A 25,524-nucleotide genomic window follows, 5' to 3' on the forward strand; every position below is an offset into this window, starting at 1 on the left:
TTAGCAGAACCGGACAGAGAAACAGACGGACACAGAGAGGACATAAAGCGTTTCTATGAAAGGTTGCCATGACAAAGGAACACTCAAAAAAAGAAGAAGAAAGAGGAGTCCTAAACAAATCTGCTTTTTAGGGTTTTGCATGGTTGCCAGGTGATGCTGCAGCAAGCCTGTAATCAGTGCTGTGCCACGCTGGCTCGTGTGTACAAACCGCAGCAGCAGAGCACACTCACAGGTAGGGATCGGATGGGTTTATTATGGGAATAAACAGTTACGCCTCTATCATCACAGCACTGGAACCTTGCAATACAGTTTACAGTTCCAACAAAAACTAGACCACATCGCCCATATAAAATAGCAAAAATATTATTCCTCTCTGAAAGTACTGTTTTTTTAAGGATATATATCTCTTCACCTTCACAATTATAAATAGGCCCAAAAGTATCTGAACACTTCAGCCACACAAAAATGTGAATATCACTGCGTTAATCAAAACATCAAAAACTGTACACGAGAACATACTTCACTCGTGGGGGATGTTCATGTGGTAGACAGACAGACAGACAGACAGACAGACAGACAGACAGACAGACAGACAGACAGACAGACAGACAGACAGATAGACAGACAGACAGACAGACAGACAGATAGACAGACAGACAGACAGACAGATAGAAATACGGGAAGACAGACAGATAGACAGACAGACAGAGACAGATAGAAAGACAGACAGATAGAAAGACAGACAGACAGACAGATAGACAGACAGATAGAAAGACAGACAGACAGACAGACAGACAGATAGAAAGACAGACAGACAGACAGAAAGACAGACAGACGGACATACAGACAGACAGACAGACAGACAGACAGACAGACAGACAGACAGATAGACAGACAGACAGACAGACAGACAGATAGACAAACAGACAGACAGAAAGATAGACAGAAAAGACAGACAGATAGACAGACAGAAAGATAGACAGACAGACAGACAGACAGATAGATAGATAGATAGATAGACAGACAGACAGACAGACAGACAGACAGATAGACAGATAGATGGATAGACAGTTAGACAGACAGACAGAAGATAGATAGACAGACCAGACAGACATACAGACAGACAGACAGATAGATGGATAGACAGTTAGACAGACAGACAGAAGATAGATAACAGACAGACAGACATATAGAAAGGATAGATAGATAGACAGACAGACAGACAGACAGACATATAGAAAGATAGGCAGACAGATAGATAGACAGACAGATAGATAGATAGATAGACAGATAGACAGACAGACAGACAGACAAACAGAAAGACAGTCAGACAGATAGACAGACAGACAGACAGACACACAGACAGAAGATAGATAACAGTCAGACAGGCAGATAGACAGACAGACAGACAGTCAGACAGACAGATAGATAGATAGATAGATAGATAGACAGACAGACAGACAGACAGACAGACAGACAGATAGACAGACAGACAGTAAGACAGACAGTAATATTTTTGTGGATTTAGATAGATAGATAGATAGATAGATAGATAGATAGATAGATAGATAGATAGATAGATAGAAGACAGACAGACAGACAGAGACAGAAGATAGATAACAGACAGACAGACAGTCAGACAGACAGACAGACAGATAGACAGACAGACAGATAGAAAGATAGACAGTTAGACAGACAGACAGACAGACATATAGAAAGATAGATAGACAGACAGACAGATAGACACAGACAGACAGACAGACATATAGACAGATAGACAGAGAGACATATAGAAAGATAGACAAACAGACAGACAGATAGATGGAGACAGACAGACAGACAGACATAAAGTTAGATAAAATATTTGAGTACAAAATATTGATGGGTATGTATGTGTTTGTTTGTTTGTTGTATAGATAGATAGATAGATAGATAGATAGATAGATAGATAGATAGATAGATAGATAGATAGATCATTATAGATTGATTGATTTTTGTTAGGTTGACTTGTAGTAGTCATTAAAATGTATGTATTCTATCAGCCTAGTCCAAAGTGCTACTGGCTTTATTGTGATTAATGAGAGAACCGCAGGCTTAAAATGTCATCAGTGATCTGAGTCCATTCATAAAATATCAGTCAGCATCTGTGAGGATGTAAGTAGTCATTCTGTTGATCTTGTTTAATGTGGAGGAGGATGGAGGGCGTGTGTATAAGTACTCATCAGATAACTGGAGCGAGGGAGCAGGAAATGCCAGCAACCCGACAGCCCTTGACACACGTCGTCATCTCTGCACTAATAAACAAACTCAAGACCAGAAGCAGAGCTACACGCAACCCTTCAAAGCTTTCAACACACACTCTGCTACTATCAGTAGGTCAAGAAAACGTGCTCCTCTTAAAAACCCTCAGATCTTGCTGTGCTCCTTTCTGATGAAGCTGAATGCTAGTCTTTCATATTCCACTGAAACTCACTTGAGGTCAAACAGACCCCCAAACCTCTACCTTACCTGCCAGGTCATATGAGGAAAACTTGATTATTATGTGGCTTTTGCGTATGACTGTAGTTTTGTATATGAGAACATTTGTCTCTCATTTTCAGTTTACTTCCCCCTTTTCTTGCATTTTTTATTCCCGGTGGTTTTTCAGTGGCAGTTATCTGAAATACAAGCAGGGAACTGACTTCAGTCTCACACAGACACACTAAACACGAAAAAAGCATCTGTTAATACTATATATGGAAAACCCAAAATAAAGACTTTTAAATGTTACCCTAAGTTTGGTTCTTCTCATACATCATCATTATCCAGAAACTTCTACAGTTTTTTTTATTTGTTTTGGTGCAATTTTCACTAATATTTTTTTTTTTTAATTTTCAAAACTCTCATAACAGATCATCAAAAATGCACTTTTATCAAACATTTCAGTGTGTTTACAGTTGCATTAGTCCAAAACACAAAATCAGAAAATATCCTTTTCACAACTCAAAAAAGTGTCTCATCTACAGTACATAAACTATGTATATAAATCACTATATTCTCTCACTTCTGGTTAGATGCTAACTGCATTTCATTAGCGCTGTACTTGTACTCTGCATAATGACAATAAAGTTGAATCTAATCTAATCTAAATATTTAATTCACAGTAACTGCAAAGTGATGCTATTACTATAGAACTTTTAATTTGCCTTTTTTTTTCTCGTTCAGTTAAATATGTTTGTCTTAAATCCAGCTGATATTAATTGTTAATCAGTGAATCGTTTGGTAAATCTATACATTTCTAAAGACATAGTTTCTGTAGAACTGCATGGTGTTCAATTTCTGAAATGGGTTACTAAGTATTATGAATTATTGTTAATGTGAGGTAAGGTAGTGTAAGTATATTTTCTAATGGGCCTGTATTACTGTAACAAATTTAATTTAGCACACACACACACACACACACACACACACACACACACACACACTACCAGACGAGAGAACTGGAGGAAACATCAGACAGACATCTGTGAACAGAGATGGGACACGAGACACAGGTTTCCAACTGCCACCGAAACACACATGCTTTGTGTTCAGAGACAGAACTGAACTAATGTTTCTTTAACTGAGATAAATGTTTATTTCAGCTCAAGTTGAGATAACTGAATCACTGTGACAACAGTAAACATTCTCAATGCAATCTGAACTCTGCTTTGACCTATGAACTTTTGTAATATTTACATCCATAATCACCACAATACATTTTAAGGGTGACACAAATTCAAACAAAAGGCCAGTCAATACTATTAAACCTCTGATCACCTTAATTATTAAACGAAGTTCAGCCCTACACTATAACCTACATGTTTATCTTAGTGGCTCATCATAGAAAAGCCATTAATGATTTCAGTTAGGCCTAAAATAACAATTATGAATAATACATAAATTTAAAAAGAATGTAAGAAATAAAGAAGAACTGAAGAATTGAAACAATTAAATCCATCTAAAATTAAACTAAAATTTTAAATTATTTAAATAAATTCAATTCAATTGTTAAATGAAATTAATACATTGAATTCAATTTACACTTAAATGGAATTTTAAATGAATGAAAGTGTAAATACTTACATATTTTAACTTGCTGGTTATCAACAGGGCTACATTTTCTTACTTTTCAACAAGCATTCTCGACCTGAGCGGGAAAAGGAATAAATCATACTATTGCGAAGGTTTGGCTAATACATAGTAATTAGGATTCCTGTGTGGACGGGTTTCCTAGGAACGTCATCGGGACCTCATTAATATTCATTAGACAAACCTTTGTCATAGTAGAATCAGCAAATTCAAAGTCGGGAAGGGGGTTGGGTTTAAGAGCAGCCCTGGAATGCCAGTTAGAGTGGGTCTGAAGCTTGTGTGTGTGTGTGTGTGTGTGTGTGTGTGTGTGTGTGTGTAGTTGAATAGGGAAGAGAGACGCTGGAGTTGCTTAGGGAAGTTCGATTCTTTTGGCGAATCGATTCGTTTGGACTGTTCATTTCAGACAGCTAATAAAACGATTCACCAGTCATAACACTCAGCAGGGTTCCCAGCACATCTTAAATAATAATTTGGTTAAATATAAAATCCAGAAAGGTATAAACTTTCGGTCTTTGGGTTGAATTGTATGCTATCCCATTAGAACCCATGTCTTACAGAGTTTTATGTTTATTCTCAAAACAAAATAAATAACTAAAAATACAAACAAACAAACAAAATAACTAAATGAATGAATAAATACCCTGAATAAGGTATATTGTATTTATTGCGTATTTATTTGTTCCAGTTTGATTTTGTCATTCGGTTTGCCTTTCTATAGCTATTTAATTATCCAAAAAAAATTTCTATACCTGCTCGAGAAGTGTGTCAGATGTGGCTTGTTTATTTGTTTCAATAAAGTTTCACTCTCATACAAGAAGGTTCTCCCTCACGGAGGGATTTACGAACGCTTCGTGAATCATTTAAACCGAATCGTCAAACCGACTCAAACGAACGATTCATTCGCGAATCGGACCCCACTGCTTTGAAGAACCATGGCGGTGAAACAAATGACATGCTTGGGGATCTAAATTACACAGAGCAGAAGAACCGGCGCCCGTGGACAGTGAGATATCCGTGGAGGTAAGAGAAGTGGATGACTTGATTGCTGCAGAAGCTGTAATTGTTTGTAACTCGATTTCCGAAACTTTATTTGGATCATTTGTTGGAACTTACGCTGAGCTATTGTTCCGCGGCGAGTCCCACTGGAGCAGCTTTAGTGGGTTTGTGGGCAGGTTTAACACCGATCGCGGTGGTTCTTGATCATTTGAAGAACATTATTTAATCTAGCTTTGAGTTTTTGAACAGTATCTTAAAGTGCTGAGACTCTGTCAGACCACTGTATTAATGGAGACCAATAGATCTGCCTGCAAATCACTGTAGGAAAGTTTTGATCCGAGTTGAAAAAGTTTCTTTGATCAAGGGGATGAGTCAGTGTAGATTATATCTGCTAAGAAAAGAGCGCCGGAATCAACGGTTTACATGCTTGTGCTTTCAAATCGCTTTAGAATGTAAACGCGATCGTTTCAGTTTAGAATGTTACATTGTTTCTGTTCTTTTCAGATGAGCGCGGGGGTTTTCGATACAATGTATCAGAGTGACTCCGAAGGGCGCATGCCATTGTCCCGTTGAGGATACAGGACCACGGACCTAAAGTACAGTTTTAACGTAGAACACTTTAAAAGTCACTGAAAATGATGAAAGCAGAGAGCAAGGGTGAACGCACCCTGCGGAGCGCGTCCCCGCATAGAAATTCGTACAAGTCGGACTTCCACGCCATTAAGTGCTCTTTTGATGGGACCAAATCCGACAGCGAGGACAAATCTTATGCTAATGGAGCCAGTGACCTCCGGGAGGACACCAGAGGGAGGCCGTTTGGCACCCGGGTGAACAAAATAAAGAACATTTTCCTGCAAATGGACGGCCAGCAACCTCCGGAGAGTCAGGAACCGGCTCACAATACAGATGCATCTTCTCCTGTATCCCCAGTGTCCAAGTTCCCAGTCAGCGCTCACAAAACCTGCCTCAGCAGCGCCAACAACCAAGAACCGCAAAACGCAGACAGAACTCCAAAGGGAGAGGAAGTCGAGATAGATAAAGTCGCCCTGGCGGAAAAATTTTCAGTTACCAGAAAGCTATTTGAGAGAGGGATAAAAGAGCAGCCTGCCGCAGACAAGCCGGGACCCGGCAGGGTTTCTACTCGCCTGTCTCAGGGGAAGGTTCCTGAGGAGGGGCGTGGGGCCCGGAGGTCCTTTGGATCTTCTGAGAATAGCAGCAGTAATGTCATCAAAAGCCCGACGTCACCCGTGAGGAGTGCCCCAGAGGAAAGGAGGGACATTGAGGACTCGAAACAGGTCAATAGATTGTCACTTAATGCCGGGCCTATTTCCAAGCGGTTGGAGAACTTCATTGTGGATGGCAACAAAGAAGAGTCAGTGCAAAGTCCTGAGAAACTGAGCAGCCCTGCTGAGCGCTCGCTGCCATCACCTCTACGAGGGAGCTTCCAAAAACCCAGCTCGCCTGGTGCTGATCCAGCACACAAACCTACGTCCCCAAACTCTGACAAACTCTCGCCTAAAACCAACTCCAGCAGCCCTCCGTTCAAGTCCATCAGCCCGATTTCATACAAACCCACCTCTCCGACCAGCAGAAGCCCCAGCGAGCCTCTTTCTCGCAATGCTCAAAGTCCATTTAAGCATTCGCCATCATCAGGAAACGAATCGGAAAAAGACTTCACGACAAATGAAGCACCTCAACTAAGTAGTACTCCTGCGAAGGATCTCAAAGCTTCACCCTCTGCCAGCAGCATATATAAACAGCCCTGGAGTCCGGAGGAACCAAAGAGCAAAAACCACATAATTCGAAGTCCGTCTAGGGACATCTATCAAGAGCAGGCTGCACAAAGTCTGGACCCTACTGGTGCAGGGGTGGTCCGGGCAGAGCTGGTAGTGGTCCAGAATGAGTCTTCAGAAAGCGAGGAGAACGATGAAGAGTTTTTGGAGGAGGTGAAGCTGCAAAAGGAACTTAAATCAGAGGCGCCGAGAAAAGATGTGACTGACTCTCTGCAGGTGTCATCACCTCAAAACCATACAGAGGACAAACAGCTGGAGAAGGATGCGTGTGTTTCAACAGAGCTGAAGAAAGAGGAACCAAATCAAGAAGAAGAAGAGGAGGAGGAGGAGGAGATCATCCACAAGAAGAATAGCTGTCATGAAGATGATGATGAGGAGGAGAGTGAGCAGGAAGATCCAGATGAATGCGGGAAAACGTCTCCGGTGTTTTATAGTTTTGAGAATGCAGCATTTGTGGATGATAAGGAACCGGTTCAGGACCAGCAGGACGAGGAGGATGAAGATGAGGTCTATGAGGAGTATGATGAAGCTCCTGGTTTGTCTGAGGATGAGGAAGGGCCTCCAAGAAGGAAAATCAGATTCTCCACTGAGCCGATGCGGGTAAGTAATATCATTGTGGGGGTAAAATAAAAAAAATATATATATATATAAATATATATAATATATATATATATATATATATATATATATATATATATATATATATAGATATATATATATATATATATATATATATATACATATACATTACATTCACACGCACACACACAATACATACATGGACACACACACACACACACACACACATATATATATATATATATATATATATAAATATAGTGTGTGTGTGTGTGTGTGTGTATGTATATATAAATTTTTCATTATGATTTTTTTTTGGTATTTTAATTTTGTGTATTTTAATTTTTTTGCTTTTAATTATATATATTTTTTTTTTTTTTTTCGCATGTTTCACTGTTGGTCCACATTTTCATGATAGCTTAAAATTCAGCATTTCACTTCTGTCTCATTTCACATGTCTGCGGTTTAGATGTTTAGGTGGATTAATATGCTTTTGTTTTGCAAGGAAAGGAGATGTTTTGGGGACATTTCAAGCTCTCTGTGAGGCCCGGGGTCAAAGCTCTCACAACAGTTGGGCAACACAGAGGCTCGTTGCAGAACATTTGTTTGGGGGTTGAAAAGGGGGAATATTTTTAGAAATATTGTTGACATTGCGATTCACTGAGGGACAGAGGGCTGACCTGAAATGCGGATGGTAAATAGAACAGAAAAGTATGCTGGCACAGATCCATGTTTTACAAGCAATCTTGATAGTACAGTGCTCCTCAGAACAAGCTTCAGTTAAAAAGACTATTGAGTGAATCTTACAAAGCCTGTGAAGAACATGTCTGGATCATATCTGAGACTAAAAAAAGGAATAAAATTATGATATGGGATGGAACTATTTTATATTGTCATTATTTAATGAAATTTTTTGGTAGCTAAAATTCTTCACACACCTTCAAAACACCTTTCCTTGTGAGCAATCTTCATTTTGATCTCTCTCTTCATGTGTCGTCTACATGTACATGCTCCATGAGATTTGAACTTTTAATCAAAACTGTTGATTGAAAAAAATGTGGTGCTTCTTGTACAAAAACAACCTCTACAATGCTAAGGAGTTCTGAGTGTTTTTCTCACTGCAGTTACTAGGGTGTTCTGGGTGGTTGCTTTGTGGTTTTTAGGGTGTTCTGGCATAGATATGACCAACACATTCTTACCTGTGCAAGTTATCCCATTTTTTGGGGAATTTAAATTTTGGCGGTTTTACAACCAGAGGCTGTGGAATGTCGTGGGGCTTGTAGCAACTCCTTAAACCATACCAGCAAAAGATCCCACCGTAGACCTTAAATCAGGGTAGCACCATATTTATAATCTTAAATGCATGAATGTTTTGCCAATCATTGTTACATGTATTACAGTCTTTAGCAACCCAGACCAATCAACCCGATCTCATGGCAATTCATACATATTTTTACGAGGTGGCTAATTCATACAAATTCGTAGGACCTCACTCGTATGAGTTTGTACGATTTTTGCTAAATCGTATGTATTTTACAAGCCCCCCCAATCCGTATGAATTTGTGCAAATGACCTACCCCTAACCCCGCCCCTAAAACTGCCTGTCACTGGGGTCTTGACAAATCATATAAAATCATACGATTGAGGCTGTACAAATTGTACGAATTAGCCACCTCGTAAATTAAATGCGTACGAATTGGTCATGAGATAGCGTTGGATCTATATATCTAACACCGATGGATCTCTAATTGTGGCAATAGTGTAAAATTCTCCTGATATTTTAATAACAATTACAAAAGAATAAAATAAAGCCTATTTCGTTACCTTTTGGAACTTGGATGGGGGCTCAGTTCGAACAGATAATTCAGCATCTGGCTCATATTTGTAATTTCAAGCATATTTTCAAATGTATCATTTTCAGCGTCTTCAAAATCAGTATTGATCACTGGCAGCTAACCATTATTAACCATGTCGTCCACCATAAAATGACAGTGACAAATATTTAATTGCATACAGTAACTGCAGTTTCTGATTTGATGATATTCTTTTGTTTTATGCCTGTGGTAATTATGAGTGAAACATCACATCGAGTAACAAACATTGAGGAATAAAGGTGCATTGCACTTATTGAGTCATCAGATATTTAATTTTTGTTGCGCAGGAAAAATATACATACACTATTATATACCTTGCATGGGTCGCTAGCAACCCTATACATGTTTTACAAAAAAAGAATGGAAAACACATCCTTTTATCATTTTATTTATTTATTTGTCATATTGTTCATAATGAATAGATACTAAGAAAGTTGATGTGTGGAAGTTGATACCGACTGTTCACATGCGACTTTCAGGAGAGTTTGCATTTTCTTGTGATGTGATATATAACCTTTATGCAGTGCTTGCCATTGTCCAGACTGTATATACATTGCTCACAGCCTCGTTTTCTTCCGCATAAAATTTAGTGTAGTGTCTACCTTCACTGTAGAAGGTCTAGATGTCTGTGTAACATGCTAGTATGCTAAAGTCACTGATGCATGACTAGTGATAATGTCTCAACCTTTGTAGGACCCACCTCACACTTACTCTCTTTTCCTCTCTGTTGTCCTCTTATTTCTCTGTGATTGTGAAATGAAGGTGTGTAACTGTGTAAACAGGTCTTGTCCTGGCTTGAGGCAGGTATTTTTCCACCATTGTGTTTCATCTCGGTCTTAACATGCTGAGCTGAAGAGTTGTTGCATTGTTGCTGTGGATGTGGGTTCATAACTGGGGATTCAAACGCTTCCCACATGACTGGTCGCAGTCTTTTATGAACAGGTTTGGTATGAGCAGTTGTATAAATGAAACATGATAAAGACCTGGCAAGCTGCATCTCTGGTGCATTTGAGGCAGGAAACAGGAGATATGTCTGCTTCCTACATCAGAGTGAAAGAGATTTTATCCTCTGGTTTTAGTTTACAAGGCATTTGTTGTAACTGGCATGAGTAGATGAGTGTCGTATGTAATGATTGTCATTAAACAGGACAGAAATCAGCTATGAGTGATTTATAGATTTGTTTTGGGAGAACTTAACTCTGTGTTTGTCCACTGGCCTGCTGCTTTGAGGTATGTCTGAAAATTGTGCAGCAGTAAAGTTGGTCTTCAGTGTACTCTGATTGCTTTCAGTACACAACAAATAAGTCATATAGACCGTTTTGAGGGATGTAAACAATAACCATCTCACGTAAAGTTTCTAATGCATTTCTTTTTGTACACTTTCAATTTCCATATCTTCTGGGACTATTATATCTGCTAACAAAAGAGCACTGAAATCCACTGACATCCACATTTTAATAAGAACGTTACGATAACCATGTTAACGTTAGTTACTGAAGTGCCTCCTGTTACTGTTTTGAAATAGTTTGACAATAAGCAGTGTTCATGGGACAATGACACCACCGCATACCGCATAAGTTTTTAAATGTATTAAAATAGTTGCAGAAAGCAAGGTACAGCCAAAAATCGCACAATAACCAAATCTCAAAACGAAACATCATGCACCTTCTTAACACATAAAGTTACAAAAATCTGGATTTAGTACAAAGTCATATAACACAGGATCATGATCATTTTTGTTCATTGGTGTAACTTCCAGGTTTGTGAGTTTTCAGCAGCTTGTGGTATCTCTAAAGGGTTAGTTCACCCAAAAATGAAAATTGCTTGCTACAGATGCGAAAACGCAGAAAATCGGACCTGATCCAAATTTCATTATGATGGATGAAAATTTCGGACTCCGTGTGCAATGACCTTTAACCAGCCATTTCCTGTGAACACTGAAAGTGTAAATGCTATACGACCAGACACAATCACAGGGCCCTATGAATCCAATCATACAAATGTAATTTACAGTATAATGTGGAATTTCACAGAATGTGTCATTTTGGCTAAATCAGAAGTGGCACTGTACTCTCAAATCGCAGTTTAGACTAGTGTCTGTGAATATTAAAATGCAAAAACACTACTATTTAACATTTTATTTTTTAAAAAGGTTGATTAAAGTTTCAATGTTTTATATCCAATGTTGCAATTGAAAATTTTTAATGTACATTTTTAAGTCATAAACCCAGAAAAATGAAAACGGACAACAAAATGTCTGACAAAAAATTATTTCAAATAAAAATGGTATTATATCTAAAAAAAATAAATAAATAAATAAAAAAATCATTACTTTTTATGAAATCAATCTGACATGCTTTTTTATTAGTAAAATTTAAACCAAAAATGAAATCCAGAAAAAAGTCAAATAAAACAGAATTTAGGAAAAGTAAATTGAATTTCACTTATACCTGCTTTTTATTGTACTAAAAAATTTATTTAACCATTAAAACATGAGAAACATTAAATAAAGAGAGAGGGAAAAAAATGCATTTTTGAAAGAATTAAATGTAACTGGGAAAAAATAAAATTACTAAAATAAAAATAAGTTTAATAAAAATTTCATAGGGCCCAACAATTACAGCCAAGTTTTCCATTTGAATTTTGCACCAGTGATGCTTCACTGGAGGCGGAGCCAGCCAGCACGCGAACTCTTGTTACAGCAGCAGCTGGTTAAGACAGAAACTCATTAATATGCAAGAGAGAGCCCAGATTAATGTCACACATGGTTAAGACACATTGGCAGCCCTCTATAGTTTACAGATGGTTTGATGCGTATTGCACACAAAAATGGCAAGAGTGACGGTCACAGTCTCCACTCTGATTGGCTGAACTTGTGCAGTTTCCAGGAGTCCGGGTGCTCTAGCAATAGTCTGGCAACTTGAGTTTGTTTCAATCCAGCCTCTGTCGAGGAAGTCCCGTGTCCCAGAGAGGGAGGAGGCGGGACAGGGTCTCAGGGTAACCTGAGCTTGCTGTCGAGGAAGAGAGACGGAGAGACCGTGTGAGAAAGAGAGACTCTTTGTTCAGCAGACCGTGCAGACAGAGTGGAATAACTCCCTTGATCACTGTCTTCTGTCAGATGCCTCTGAAGCTTCTGAAGTCATTGTCATCTACAAAAGGACACATTCTGCACCTTTTTACAAGTTTGTTTTCCACCTACAATGTGACTCAATATTTCAGCAAAAGCAGTCGTACTATACTTTTTAAACGTAGTTTCCACCTTCTTTTTGACTTTGATTTAACAGGGCAGTTTTTGCTACTTTACCTATAACAATTCTGTTTGTAAATACCTGTTGTGATTGGATGTTCAGTTAATAAGCACAAATATAGCTAACACCATCATGCTTTAGGCAGAGCCAGGTTGACAATATCAGTTTATGTTCTGCCCACAGAAGGTCATAATAACTCATAATAAGTCATCTGTGGTTTGGGATTGGCCAGTCCTCTAGCCCCGTCCCTTAGTTACTGTTGCTATGCCTGTCAAACTGTATTACTTCAGCTTGTTATGCCTCTGGCAAATATGTACAAAGAGCTGATAGGATTAAGTGAAATATCCCAGGAATTACTAATGATTAACTGTGTATTTATGTCTGTTATTTTAATCTCATCTACCGGTTTGTCATAGGCTTCATCTAGAAACCTGAAACTGGACAAAGAAACGTTTTGAATCAGTTTTCTGTAAGAATGTGTATACTGTGGTGTGTAATGTTGTAGGTAAGGGTGTAACAGCACACAAACATGACTCGGTTTTGACGTCACAGTTTGGTGCGGGGGTGGTGGTGGGGGACTATGCTAAACATTTTAATTTTCTTTGGGATAAAAAAATCTACCTCAGCTTCTGCTCTAAACTATAAGGAGCCCTTTTACATTACTGTAAGGTTACAATTAACAACAGAGCCCAAAATTAAATAACTATTTATTTTTAGCTATAATAATTAACACTCAAATAAAAAATGTGTATGCAAGCATGTACATTTCAAATGATGCAGTTTTTAAATTAACTTCTAAATTATACAATTTCTGTTTGTTGTTGAAATATAATCATTTACACAGTGGCTGTCATAACCTATAAAATATTTATTTACACTTAGGTTTTGCCCACTATTCCTCTTCACTGACGAAGTCTTGCCATGCTTTTCATATGCAGTCATGATTGTAAAGACTGTTAAACAGGCTCCCTTCACAAGTGAGACTCTCGTTCCTTGCAGGTGTCGACAGTTTTCTATCTCTGCTGACTACTTGTGATCTGATCTTCTGAGATGTTAATTCTAGTGCTATAGTAAAGTGCAGACAGCACCACATAGTCAACAGGTGATGACACAGTGCAGCGTTAATGACACATAGGTAGGTTAGTGCATAGCTTTACTAAGCCGTAGACTGAGTGTTTATAGTATGTAGTCTGTGTGTAACTCATAGCTGCAGGCATCTCAAATACTCACACCACAAATAGGGTTAGTATGTGAAGATACTTGAAACATTTGTTGGTGGTATGGTGTATTTTTAAATGTGGTGAGATTAATATATTTGGAGAGTAACAGTTGTCTGTCTGTCTGTCCGTTTCTCATGCTCTCTCTGAAAGACTGTAGGTCTGTCTGTAATAGTTGAAATCACAGCAGCAGCTGAAGTGCATGGGAGTTTAATCTCTGAACCCCTCTGCCCTTGATTCCCTTTGTTTTAATTCTCTGAACTAGCATGCTTTATGCATTTTTTTTTTTACATTTTCGTGTGACAAAGCAATAATGAGACTGGAGCAATTTTAACGAATAAAATGAAATGGCAATAGTGTCAAAAATAATATAAATATGGGTAGATATGGGTAATCATTTGTACATTAGGCAATGTAAAATTAAAGTTCACTGAAGAAAATGCTGCTATGCAGTTTCTAGGGTGTTCTGGGAGGTTGAAACATCATTGTGAGGTGAATGGTTGGCCCAGCAACTTCCCAGAACAGCCAAGTCAAAAGAGCCGTTACTTAAGGGCTAAACTGTGCCTCATTTTCTGCTGTTTTGTGCTCAGTTGAGCATGCACAGCTTTTTTTAAATGTTGTATTTGTCATGAGCACAGTGTTAACCATCTTTGTGTTTGAGAACTCAAATCAGTGCTGATGAAAATTACTTTGGGCACAAGCAGAGGTTTAATTGGGCCGGGGCCGTCCAGGGCTGAGCCCTGGCACATGGGCTTACGCTGGTAACTCATCAGTGCACTTTCCTCTTACATTTTCAACAACTGTAGGCTATATATTTCTGCTGTTCCAAAAGTGCCTCCTTCTGGTTAGTGAATCAATAAGCATTTTCAATAAGCTTCTGTTTTTGTTCAGACCAATGTGAAAATCCACCCATATAACACTGGTTTAAATTAATAATATTTTTTTTTTGTTTATAATTTATAATTAAATGTATCATTTTTTTTTATATACATTCTTAAAAAACATCCAGGCCTCTAGAGTGCACCAATTTGGTCACATATGCAATGTAATTTCTCAGTGGTGCGACTAAAAAAAAATCAGAGGTCGCACCATTTCTCAATGGTGTGGTGCGACCAGCCGTTTGAGAGGAAAAAAAGTCTCCGCGACTCTGAAAGTCTCCCTGTGGTTCAACAACAGACACTAGAGCCCTGCATTTGGTCCCCGACTTTTTTACACCCCTCGAGCCGGGCTTTGGACCAATTTTCACGTCATAGTTCAGACGTGGGCCGGGCCTCCCGCCTGTTTTAGACTTCTCCTTACTTTTATATTTTAGACATCCATCAATTAGTGATGAAACAAAATTGCCGCGCTGGTGGAAACAACACAAGACCGTGCTACTGCGACTGTCAAGAGCGGCTCAACAGTGTTTAATGTCCCGCAGCAACGGTACAGTTCTGTGTTCAAATACACGCAATAGACTTAAGCTTGCCGCAAAGCACCGGCAAAAGTAAATACCATAAATGTGACAGGGGAAATAGTTAGGAGATATTTGAATTATTTACTAATAAACTAGTGTTTTCTGAGTTTGTGTCGCAAGGATGAAGTTGCTGATCCTGACTCATCATCTCATTAGACGCGCCTTTAGAGAGAAGTGCATCTTTACGGATTGATTATAATGAAAGAGTTTTTGTTTTCGATTTATTTCGTTAAGTAGCCATTTATAGCTTTCTATAGATATATTTATCATGTCTATTTATTTATCATGTATATAGATATATTTATGATTTAGGCATGTTTTCACTGAGTGTTGGTTCATTTTTGTACTCCTGTTAAAGACGACACGACAGAAAGCGCAGGTTTTGTTGATATTGTGAGTGCACACAAATAAAAGTAGACCCTTTGCAGTTACGAATGTGTATTACTCTTACCTTTATGATCAAAAATGACGGCGTATCCACTGAAAGAAAGAAATGCTGTCGCCTCAATTTCCTGAAGCGTCTCCACACAAACTATTTGATATAGCGCACATTTATATGGGTTTAACGTTTAAACATTGTTATATGCTTGAACTATTTTATATCTATAGATTTTATTTTAGGCAGGTCATGATGATTTGAGAAGGCTAAATTGATCAAACACAGGCTCACTGTCTAAAGTTGACAGCTTAGTCGTTACTTAAAAAAAACTAAAACTAAAACTTATATTTAACAAACAAAAAATTCTTCCTAACATTTTTCAAAATTAACTTAATAAAAAAATTAAATGAAATGAAATATACTCACTTTGCTATTATTTACAAAACTGAACTATTTTAATAGCGGAGACAGTAGTATAAGCTGTTTAGGGAGTTTAGCTGTTCAAATCAGACACTAGAGCATCCCTTCATTCAGACACAGTGGAAGATCTGATAATAATCAGTGTAGAGGGGCCAGGTCTGGAAGATTTTGCTGCTAGAGAGAGTGTGGCCAGCTGGTTTAGCCAAGGCCAAAGATCAAGAAGGCCAAACTACATGAGTTTGCCATCCGAGGGGCATGTGACTGCAATGGAGGATAGTCCATAAGACACTGAGCCATGAGACGTTCAGTTTGAAGCCCTTAAAACACTTAATTTAGATTTTCTTTTTATTTCATTTTTCTTGAGATGTTTTAAATTAAAATTTCAGCTCAGTGGAGTACTTTAAGGACCAACACTTTTTCAGTAACTTACCTTTCTTGTAGAATTGTGCTTCAAATAAAGAACATTATGTTGACCAGACTGTTAGATAATTAGGGCTGGGCAATATATCGCATGCAATTGTCACGCGCATTTCATCAGTAAAGCCGGTTCCCTGATTAGCGCTAAATCGCCATCACCTGCTTTCAAATGGAGCGGCATTTAATAGACAGAGCCGTCGATCACTGACAAGCTACGCGATAATGCAAATTTACGTTTTTAACAGTAGGTGGCACGTATGGAAAAGCAGAAATGCTGTGGTACACAAGGGCTGTATCTGAAATTGCCCCCTATACCCTCATTCACTATTCCCTACATTAGGCCACTAATAGAGTTCACTTGAAGGAGTGAATGAAAATGTTGCAACGATTGCACCGGAAGGACTGCCACTTTTGCATAATTTGTACTTGCTGTTAAATAATCATTTGAAACTGGCAAACTGGCAGCTCCAGTAGTAAAGGTGCATTCACACCATGTTGTAATGACCGTAATTACGAGATACCTACTTGAAGAAACACCACCAGTGTGCAGCATCCACCTGAATGATATTATTTCATAATGTTTTAAAATCTGTGTAATTGACTTTTCCCGATGAAGAGTAGATGTCTTCATACAAAAGTAATTTGAACATAAACGAAAGACAGCACAGAGTTAGATATCAAGGCTATCCATGCAATAACCAAAGCAAGTAATTATAAAGTCTAATAATAGCATATCATTATTATTACACCTACTGTCTTTCGCAATTTTGGAGAGTACCAAGACGCATGCGAGCATAATCAGCGTTGTTTACGTTCAGCATGCATGTGTTTTTTTTCTTTTGAACGTAAACCGCGCTGATTACATTGATTAAGTTCTAGGAAAAGCACGCACATGCATTGAGGTACTCCCCAGAATGGCAGAAGACAGAATTATTGAATAAATTGTTATTTTTGTTTTATTATGTTTTATTGTTTTTCTTTTTTTTTTTTCTTGAAATGGCTTGGATCAATAAACTTACAAATGTTAACAAAAATTAGAAAATTAAATAAGTATCATTAATTCATATAACTAATGTTGATAAAATAGGACCTGAAGTGCTAATGAACAAGTTTCCGAGTGTTTCTCTTTATCTTAGCGAGTCAGGATATTTCCTTTATCCTCACACATGTCTTGTTGTTATATTTAGTGTTCTTCCGGTTTACTGTCTTTGAATGTGCATTTGTGTGCTGTCGTGTCCTGGACGGGGGCGTTGTAGCGTTAGTGAGTGTGTGTGTGTGTGTGTGTGTGTGTGTGTGTGTGTGTGTGTCACATGTGATCCTGAAGTGCACCTGCCGTGCGCCCCACCTCTCTCCGCTCACTCCAGGAAGTTCAGCAGCCTCTCCTCAAAGCTACACAAAAGTCTGAACAAACACACAGGTGTGGCACTAACGCAGGAATACTCCTGTTTCTGTGATACACATCAGCCATCACCAGAGGAATTTAACTCGCTGCAGAAATGTCTCACCTAAATGTTCATGGTTAGAGAGTCAACATAATACACTTAATACATAATACATAAAATATAATTCATAATACATAATACATAAAACAATCAGTTTCCAGCTGCTATATTGCAGGAGATAAAACACTGTTCTCTGAAGGCAGTGAGCTGAGCAGCTTTAGAAATGCATTATGTTATAATAAGTGTGACCATGCAAAATGCATGCACATATTTAAAATGAAACATCATCAGTAGCAGTTCACTTGTGTTCATAGCAACAGGGATCAAACCAGAGTTCACATAGGGCCCTAGGATGTTTACGATGAGGAAAACATGAATGGAATTCCACGTTATACAGAAAATGTAACAGAATTTGTAAAACTGGGATGAATAAATGAAAGAATCATTGACTAATGTCTGTGAATATTATACTGCAATGTCATTCTTTTTTTTTTTATCTGTGTTTTAATTTGAACAGTAAACCTCTGTTATTTGGCACTTTTTCTTTCACAAAAAAAATTAAATAAATAATTAAATTGTTACTTTTTTAAAAATACTTTTCAAATTAATAAAATTGTAACATTTTATGCATTTATTGAAAATATACCAGTAAATCATAAAACATGGAATACAGAAGAATTAAAACAGATAATATATATATTTTTGTCAAAAAATAAATAAATAAATAAAATGCATTTCACAGGACATTTTTTATATACTGTATATATATACTGCAGGGTTGATTTGGTCTCCAGTGTGTGTAAGATCTTTCTGACACATTCATCTGAAACTGATGTGCGATTCTCATGTTGTTTCTTTGAGGAACTGTATCTCTTCAAAATAATACAGTGGCCATGAAGTATTTAAACTCTTCAGTCTCGCTGAATGTCATTGCTCTAGATAAATATGAGTGTGTCCTCTACCCTTAAATGCTGCAGGATCTTTTTTCTTCAGTATCTTCACGTTTCTTCATCATGTTTGCTCTGTCTTTGAATCAGATGTTGTTTTGGTGATTTTTTTTTTTAGTAAATGTATGAGTCAGTTCACACAGGTGTAGTGCATCATCACATTAACTATCAACATGATCAACTAACATTTAGAAACACAAAGTGACCCAAATTTGCCTTCATTTTGATCATTATTATTCAGCATATTGAGAAACGTTTAAATTTTTTCCCCAAAATAAACCTTGTTTGATATTTTGTTAAATACAGTGACTTTAATGCATTCAAATACTTTCTGGGACTACAGCGAGTTAAAAAATACTGACCAGGTGGAGTGTATAGCCCACAGCAAATTGATGATAATAGGAATTGTTATTTGTATGAAGTTAATTTTTGTTTTAGTTTGTGTGTTTAGTAGGTGTTGTGTTGGGCATTTGTTTATTTAAGTCTGTATGTGTAAGAAATGTTTTTTTTTTTTTTTTTTTTTTTTTTTTTTAGATTAAAGAAGTTGAACAGCAGTTATTGACTTTAAAGAGAGAAATGGAGACATAACAGGGAAAGACTGGTGTGGTGTTCCAGTGTTTCTCTGGACTGGAGTTGAAATGTAAATGTGAAGCAGATGTACACTATGAGTATTAATTTAAGGACACCACATAATACATGCACAGTGGTCAAACATGAATCATTCTGTCTTGCTTTGCTCACCCTCATGTTGTTCCAAACGCACGACTGCTCTGTTCATCATCCATACAGTGAAAGATTACAGGGATCAAGGGTTCTAAAACTCACAAGTAATGCATCCAAAAGCACTTTTATGCAATTTTATGATGATCCCATTCCCTGTAGTCAGTTTGTGTGAGGAACGTGTTTAGGGCGCTATGATTTCTGTGATGCTGAAAACGCTGACGGATTTCAGTTAATAATGATAGATAAGATTCATTTAACCATTAAATCAGAGTCTAGAAAAATTAAAATGGAAATGGAATTTAGAAAAAAAAAAATACTTATTTCACAGGGCCCTATTTACCCAAATTAGTTAATCACTGAAAATCAACTTCCATAGTCCTCAAATCTTTTACATGCTTCTGCACATTTTCTTAAATATTGTAGTTGTGAGTATACAGTATGTGTATAATTGCATTTAGCAGAGCTTTTATCCAAAGCAAATTTATTTATTTATTTATTTTTTTTTAACCAGTATGTGTGTTCCCTGGGAATTGAACCCACAACCTTTTGCACTGCTAACGCTATGCTCTACCACTGAGCCACAGGAGCATGCATTTCTGTGCATGATTCATATTAGAGTCAGCGGCAGCACGAGAAGCCAGCACAGAAAAAGGTACTCCTCTCAGAAAACATACAAAAAAGATTGTTTTCGATGTTTAATCAATATTTGGAGCTTTGGGGTTACTAGACGAGGGCTTCATGATCTCATTTTTGTGAAAACCTGAAATTTGTCACTTTTTTTGTTTTTTTGCTGTTGTCTGTAGCTCAAAATTAGCCTGTGCGCATTCACACTTATTTTGCCAGCACGGGTCACATATATTTTTAATTCAAAACGGTAAGATTTGAGAGTAGTTTGCATCACTGGATATTACTGCCGATCGGTTAACATTTCTGTTGTAATGCACTTGTCAAAAATAAAAAAGTTTAGCTACTTCTTACTTTGCCCTCTTTCACTCTTAAAACTGAAGCGTTGTGATTAAGTTCATGCTCTGCCTCAGTGAACAGAATGCACTTGGTCTCAGGATGAGGATGGGAGAGGAAGTCAGAAGTCAGACAGGAAGCTGTGTGAATGTGTTCGTGTAACTGAGGCAGGTGTGAACAGCGCAGCACAGATTCTCTCTCACTCTCAGAGACCAGAGCGGTCAGGTTTCAGCAAAGAAAAGGAACATTGTTTGAGTTGCTGGCGTCGTCCATGGCAACAGGAGAGATGGAAGAGGGACAGAAAGAAAGAGAAAAGAGAAAAAGAGGCCAAGTGTAACCACAGAGTGGTGTGAGGTCAATGCAGGCCTGCCATTCATCACACGCTCACAAATACTCAAATATGTTCAACAGTTAATTAACACGCAGTCATTGCACTGTCTCTGTCTCGCTCTCTGTTATTTTTCTAGATGGATTTTCAGTGTGTTCACAGGTTCAGTCATAGTGAGTGCAAGTTTTCATGCTAAAAGTCATTTTTATTACCAAGTATTTTGTCTTGCTTTTCCGGTAAAAAATAAGTAAATATTCCTAAAACAAAATATGGCTACACTTTATTTTAAGGTGTCCTTGTTACGGTGAAATTATACATTAAGTACTTAATCAGCATTTAATGTAAAAGTACATATTAAGTACTGAGTAATATTAATTAACTACATGTACTTACTATATGGTTAGGGTTAGGATTAGGGTTACTTGCATGTAATTATGCATAAATAATTGTTTTTGTAATAGTAAGTACATGTAACATACGTAACAAGGACACCTTAAAATAAAGTGTTACCCAAAATACATTAACTTGAGAAGCAGAACTGGATAAAATAATAATAATAGGACTTGTTTGCAGAGAATATCTTTTTTTTTTCTTCATTGGAAAATAGATTTTAGGCTTAAATTTATGCTTGAAAAATATTAACTTCAAGGTGGATTCTCTAATAAAACGCATCTTAGAAGCTTCTCAAGTAAATGTGATCTTCTTGTAAGGATGATAAGTTTTTTTTTCTTTCTGTAAATCAAGATGTAAATATTGATTTAGTTTTTTTTTTAGGCAGAGAATGAGTTGGTTGGTTGGGTGAATTGAGTTGTTTCTGTTCAATTGCTTCCACAGATAAATGCCAACAAGTCTTTCTTTTGATTTGTCAAACAGACAGAGCAACCACTTTTGTTTTCAGTTTGCAAAACAGTGGCTCTAATGAGTTGGTTCTTTTGTATTTTCTATTTTAAACTCCGTTTTTAATTGTAATGGTATTAAAACCTCTAGTTAAACATTTTTCTAATCTAAAAATGTCCTTTAAAAAAGAAGAAAGTGTAATAGTCTAATTTCATTCAAACATGCAGAGACTGCATTAAAATATGATACATGGTTTTGTTTAGCTTGTAGTTAAGACCAATTATTATTGGTTAGGAAAGTTAGTCTCTGTGGTTGAGAGAGAGATGACTGTGTGTGTAGACAGAGAGACGTCTAGTCGTGTGGATTCGGGGATTATGTTCAAGGTCGGGAAGCTGAACCATTTTTTTTCTCCAGTTTTTGGACTACATCAATTTATACTCCACCATCTTCACGCTAATCCTGAAACACACACACAGATGCCATGCCATATTTAACACTTTGATTCACTTTTATGTGACTAAATAACTAACTAACTTAAATAAAGATACAGCTTCCTTTGTTTTTGACTCATGCATCCATGTACTTTTGCTTTAAATATATTAAAATTTTGAATACCATCTCAAAACCTCCAACCTAACTAATATAGAATTAAACATTATTAAAGACAAGTAACTGTCAGTAATAAAATGAGAAGAAACAAACATGTTACAAGCAATAGATCAAATATACAAATTAAATAAACAGTGATTTATGTTTTTCAGGCAGGTCCAACTAGGGATGCACCAAAATGAAAATTTTTTGGCGGAAGCCGAAGCCAAACAAAATGAAACACTGGGCCGAAGGCTGAATACCGCACACGGTTTTTCGTGTTTTTTCCGAACATTTTTTAACATTATAGCAGACATTATATCAACAAAGCACAATTTTTTTTTTTTTTTAGTAAACTTATTATATACACAGGTGCATCTCAATAAATTAGAATGTCATGGAAAAGTTAATTTATTTCAGTAATTCAACTCAAATTGTGAAACTCGTGTATTAAATAAATTCATTGCACACAGACTGAAGTAGCTTAAGTCTTTGGTTCTTTTAATTTTGATGATTTTGGCTCACATTTAACAAAAAACCCACCAATTCAATCTCAACAAATTAGAATACTTCATAAGACCAATAATAATAAAAAAAAGTTTTTAGTGAAATGTTGGCCTTCTGGAAAGTATGTTCATTTACTGTACATGTACTCAATACTTGGTAGGGGCCCCTTTTGCTTTTATTACTGCCTCAATTCGGCGTGGCATGGAGGTGATCAGTTTGTGGCACTGCTGAGGTGGTATGGAAGCCCAGGTTTATTTGACAGTGGCTTTCAGCTCATCTGCATTGTTTGGTCTCTTGTTTCTCATTTTCCCTCTTGACAATACCTCATAGATTCTCTCTGGGGTTCAGGTCTGGTGAGTTTGCTGGCCGGTCAAGCACACCTACACCATGGTTATTTAACCAACTTTTGGTGCTTTTGGCAGTGTGGACAGGTGCCAAATCCTGCTGGAAAATGAAATCAGCATCTTCAAAAAGCTGGTCAGCAGAAGGAAGCATGAAGTGCTCCAAAATGTCTTGGTAAACGGGTGCAGTGACATTGGTTTTCAAAAAACACAATGGACCAACACCAGCAGATGACATTGCACCCCAAATCATCACAGACTGTGGAAACTTAACACTGGATCTCAAGCAACTTGGGCTATGAGCTTCTCCACCCTTCCTCCAGACTCTAGGACCTTGGTTTCCAAATGTAATACAAAACTTGCTCTCATCTGAAAAGAGGACTTTGGACCACTGGGCAACAGTCCAGTTCTTCTTCTCCTCAGCCCAGGTAAGACGCCTCTGACGTTGTCTGTGGTTCAGGAGTGGCTTAACAAGAGGAATACGACAACTGTAGCCAAATTCCTTGACACTTCTGTGTGTGGTGGCTCTTGATGCCTTGACCCCAGCCTCAGGCCATTCCTTGTGAAGTTCACTCAAATTCTTGAATCAATTTTGCTTGACAATCCTCATAAGGCTGCGGTTCTTTCTGTTGGTTGTGCATCTTTTTCTTCCACACCTTTTCCTTCCACTCAACTTTCTGTTAACATGCTTGGATACAGCACTCTGTGATCAGCCAGCTTCTTTGGTAATGAATGTTTGTGGCTTACCCTCCTTGTGAAGGGTGTCAATGATTTTCTTCTGGACAGCTGTCAGATCAGCAGTCTTCCCCATGATTGTGTAGCCTAGTTAACCAAACTGAGAGACCATTTTGAAGGCTCAGGAAACCTTTGCAGGTGTTTTAAGTTGATTAGCTGATTGGCATGTCACCATATTCTAATTTGTTGAGACAGCGAATTGGTGGGTTTTTGTTAAATGTGAGCCAAAATCATCACAATTAAAATAACCAAAGACTTAAACTACTTCAGTCTGTGTGCATTGAATTTATTTAATACACGAGTTTCACAATTTGAGTTGAATTACTGAAATAAATGAACTTAAATGAACAGGCATGCATTTTTTGCTGTAAAAATAAGTGCAGCCTTGCTGAGCAGAAGAGACTTCTTATAAACATTAGAAAATATTTCAGATCCCACTGATACAAATCTATTACTGATTTGAACACTGTGTTAATGTTATAATAAATGTATTAATATAGCTGTTGTAATTATTATTGTCTTTTTTTATTTTATTTTATTTTATTTTATTTTACAGAACAAAAGTAAAATTACAATAATAACATTTATGAATGTTGATGGATCTTTCATTTTGGTGGAAACCCCCAGGAAGATCTCAGTGCTTCTGTTTGTTGACAACAGCAGATTTATAAATGATTCTCATTAAGATATTGCGAAGATGTTTGTTGCACGCAGGGTGGGAATTATGGGGGGTTTGGGAGGTCTGACCCCCCTAAAGAAGGCTTTAACCCCCGTTGGATGTCAAAACTAGATGTGGGGGCGTCAGATAGAAAGAAGGTTAGTTTACGCATAATATGGAGATTTACTTGTTAATATTAAGATGCATTTCAATAGCCCTAACTGATTTAAAAATATAATTTTGGCAGCCCCTGAAATGGGTCGTTCAGACAGTACCTGAGCAAAATGTTGTCTGCTGGAAAGTGTCATATTGTCTAATTAATATTTTAAAGACATAAAACATGACATTGTACTCACACATGTAGCTTTCCAGAATGGTGACTGAAACCAATGAGCTTCCACTGTGCTGTTATTGGACTTTCAGTTAATTTGGCGTCATGCTGTTATATTCTGATGTAATTCATCACATCAGAGCTCAGCACATCTGCAGTGCCTAGCAGCGCTGTTTTCTGTGCTGTGATGTAGATGGTTCTCAGTAATAAACTGACTCTTTTTCTGCTCCTAATTTTGAATCTCTGTCTTTAATTCAAACCACAACCCTCAATGCTATAAACCAAGATTGCAAAATATTTTGGACGCCTCTAAAATGTTCTTTCCCCCTAAAACTGCAGTTGGAGAAGACCTCTAAACCTCCACAGAAAGAGAGGATAGTGGTGATGATATCTCTGTCTCTGTGTCTTTCCTCCTTAGTAACCGTTTGTAGTTCTCAAATATCTGTTTCCTGTCTGACTGCTGCTGGCCTGCTGTGACTGTGGATGTGTGTTAATGTGTAGTCGCTCCAGCTCTGACATGCTCCAGGTAGTCTACACACAGGAAATGTTTACCAGGTTAAATCACACTCCTGAAAGAGTCCTAATCAGTGTAGTAGATAAGAGCTGCATTCACTGGGCTGATACTGTAGCAGAAAGGA

At 37.5% G+C, this 25,524-nt stretch overlaps 1 protein-coding gene across 9 annotated transcripts in view; it reads left to right on the forward strand.

Annotated features, from left to right (window-relative positions):
• Positions 1–4,977: 4,977 nt before the first annotated feature.
• The window catches only part of ppp1r9ala (protein phosphatase 1 regulatory subunit 9A-like A), a 35,885-nt gene continuing 15,338 nt past the window's right edge, over positions 4,978–25,524 (forward strand). For all 9 annotated transcript variants that reach the window (XR_006155533.1, XR_006155534.1, XR_006155535.1 and 6 more), the window contains exons 1-2: positions 4,978–5,130; positions 5,611–7,499. Coding sequence is in view for 4 of the 9 variants with exons in the window: in XM_042730618.1 (XP_042586552.1) it covers positions 5,742–7,499 (1,758 nt within the window). In the remaining 5 variants the exon portion in view is untranslated. The remainder of the gene's footprint in view (positions 5,131–5,610; positions 7,500–25,524) is intronic.

The sequence above is a fragment of the Cyprinus carpio genome, chromosome B9 (assembly GCF_018340385.1).
Source record: "Cyprinus carpio isolate SPL01 chromosome B9, ASM1834038v1, whole genome shotgun sequence".
Classification (NCBI taxonomy): domain Eukaryota; kingdom Metazoa; phylum Chordata; class Actinopteri; order Cypriniformes; family Cyprinidae; genus Cyprinus; species Cyprinus carpio.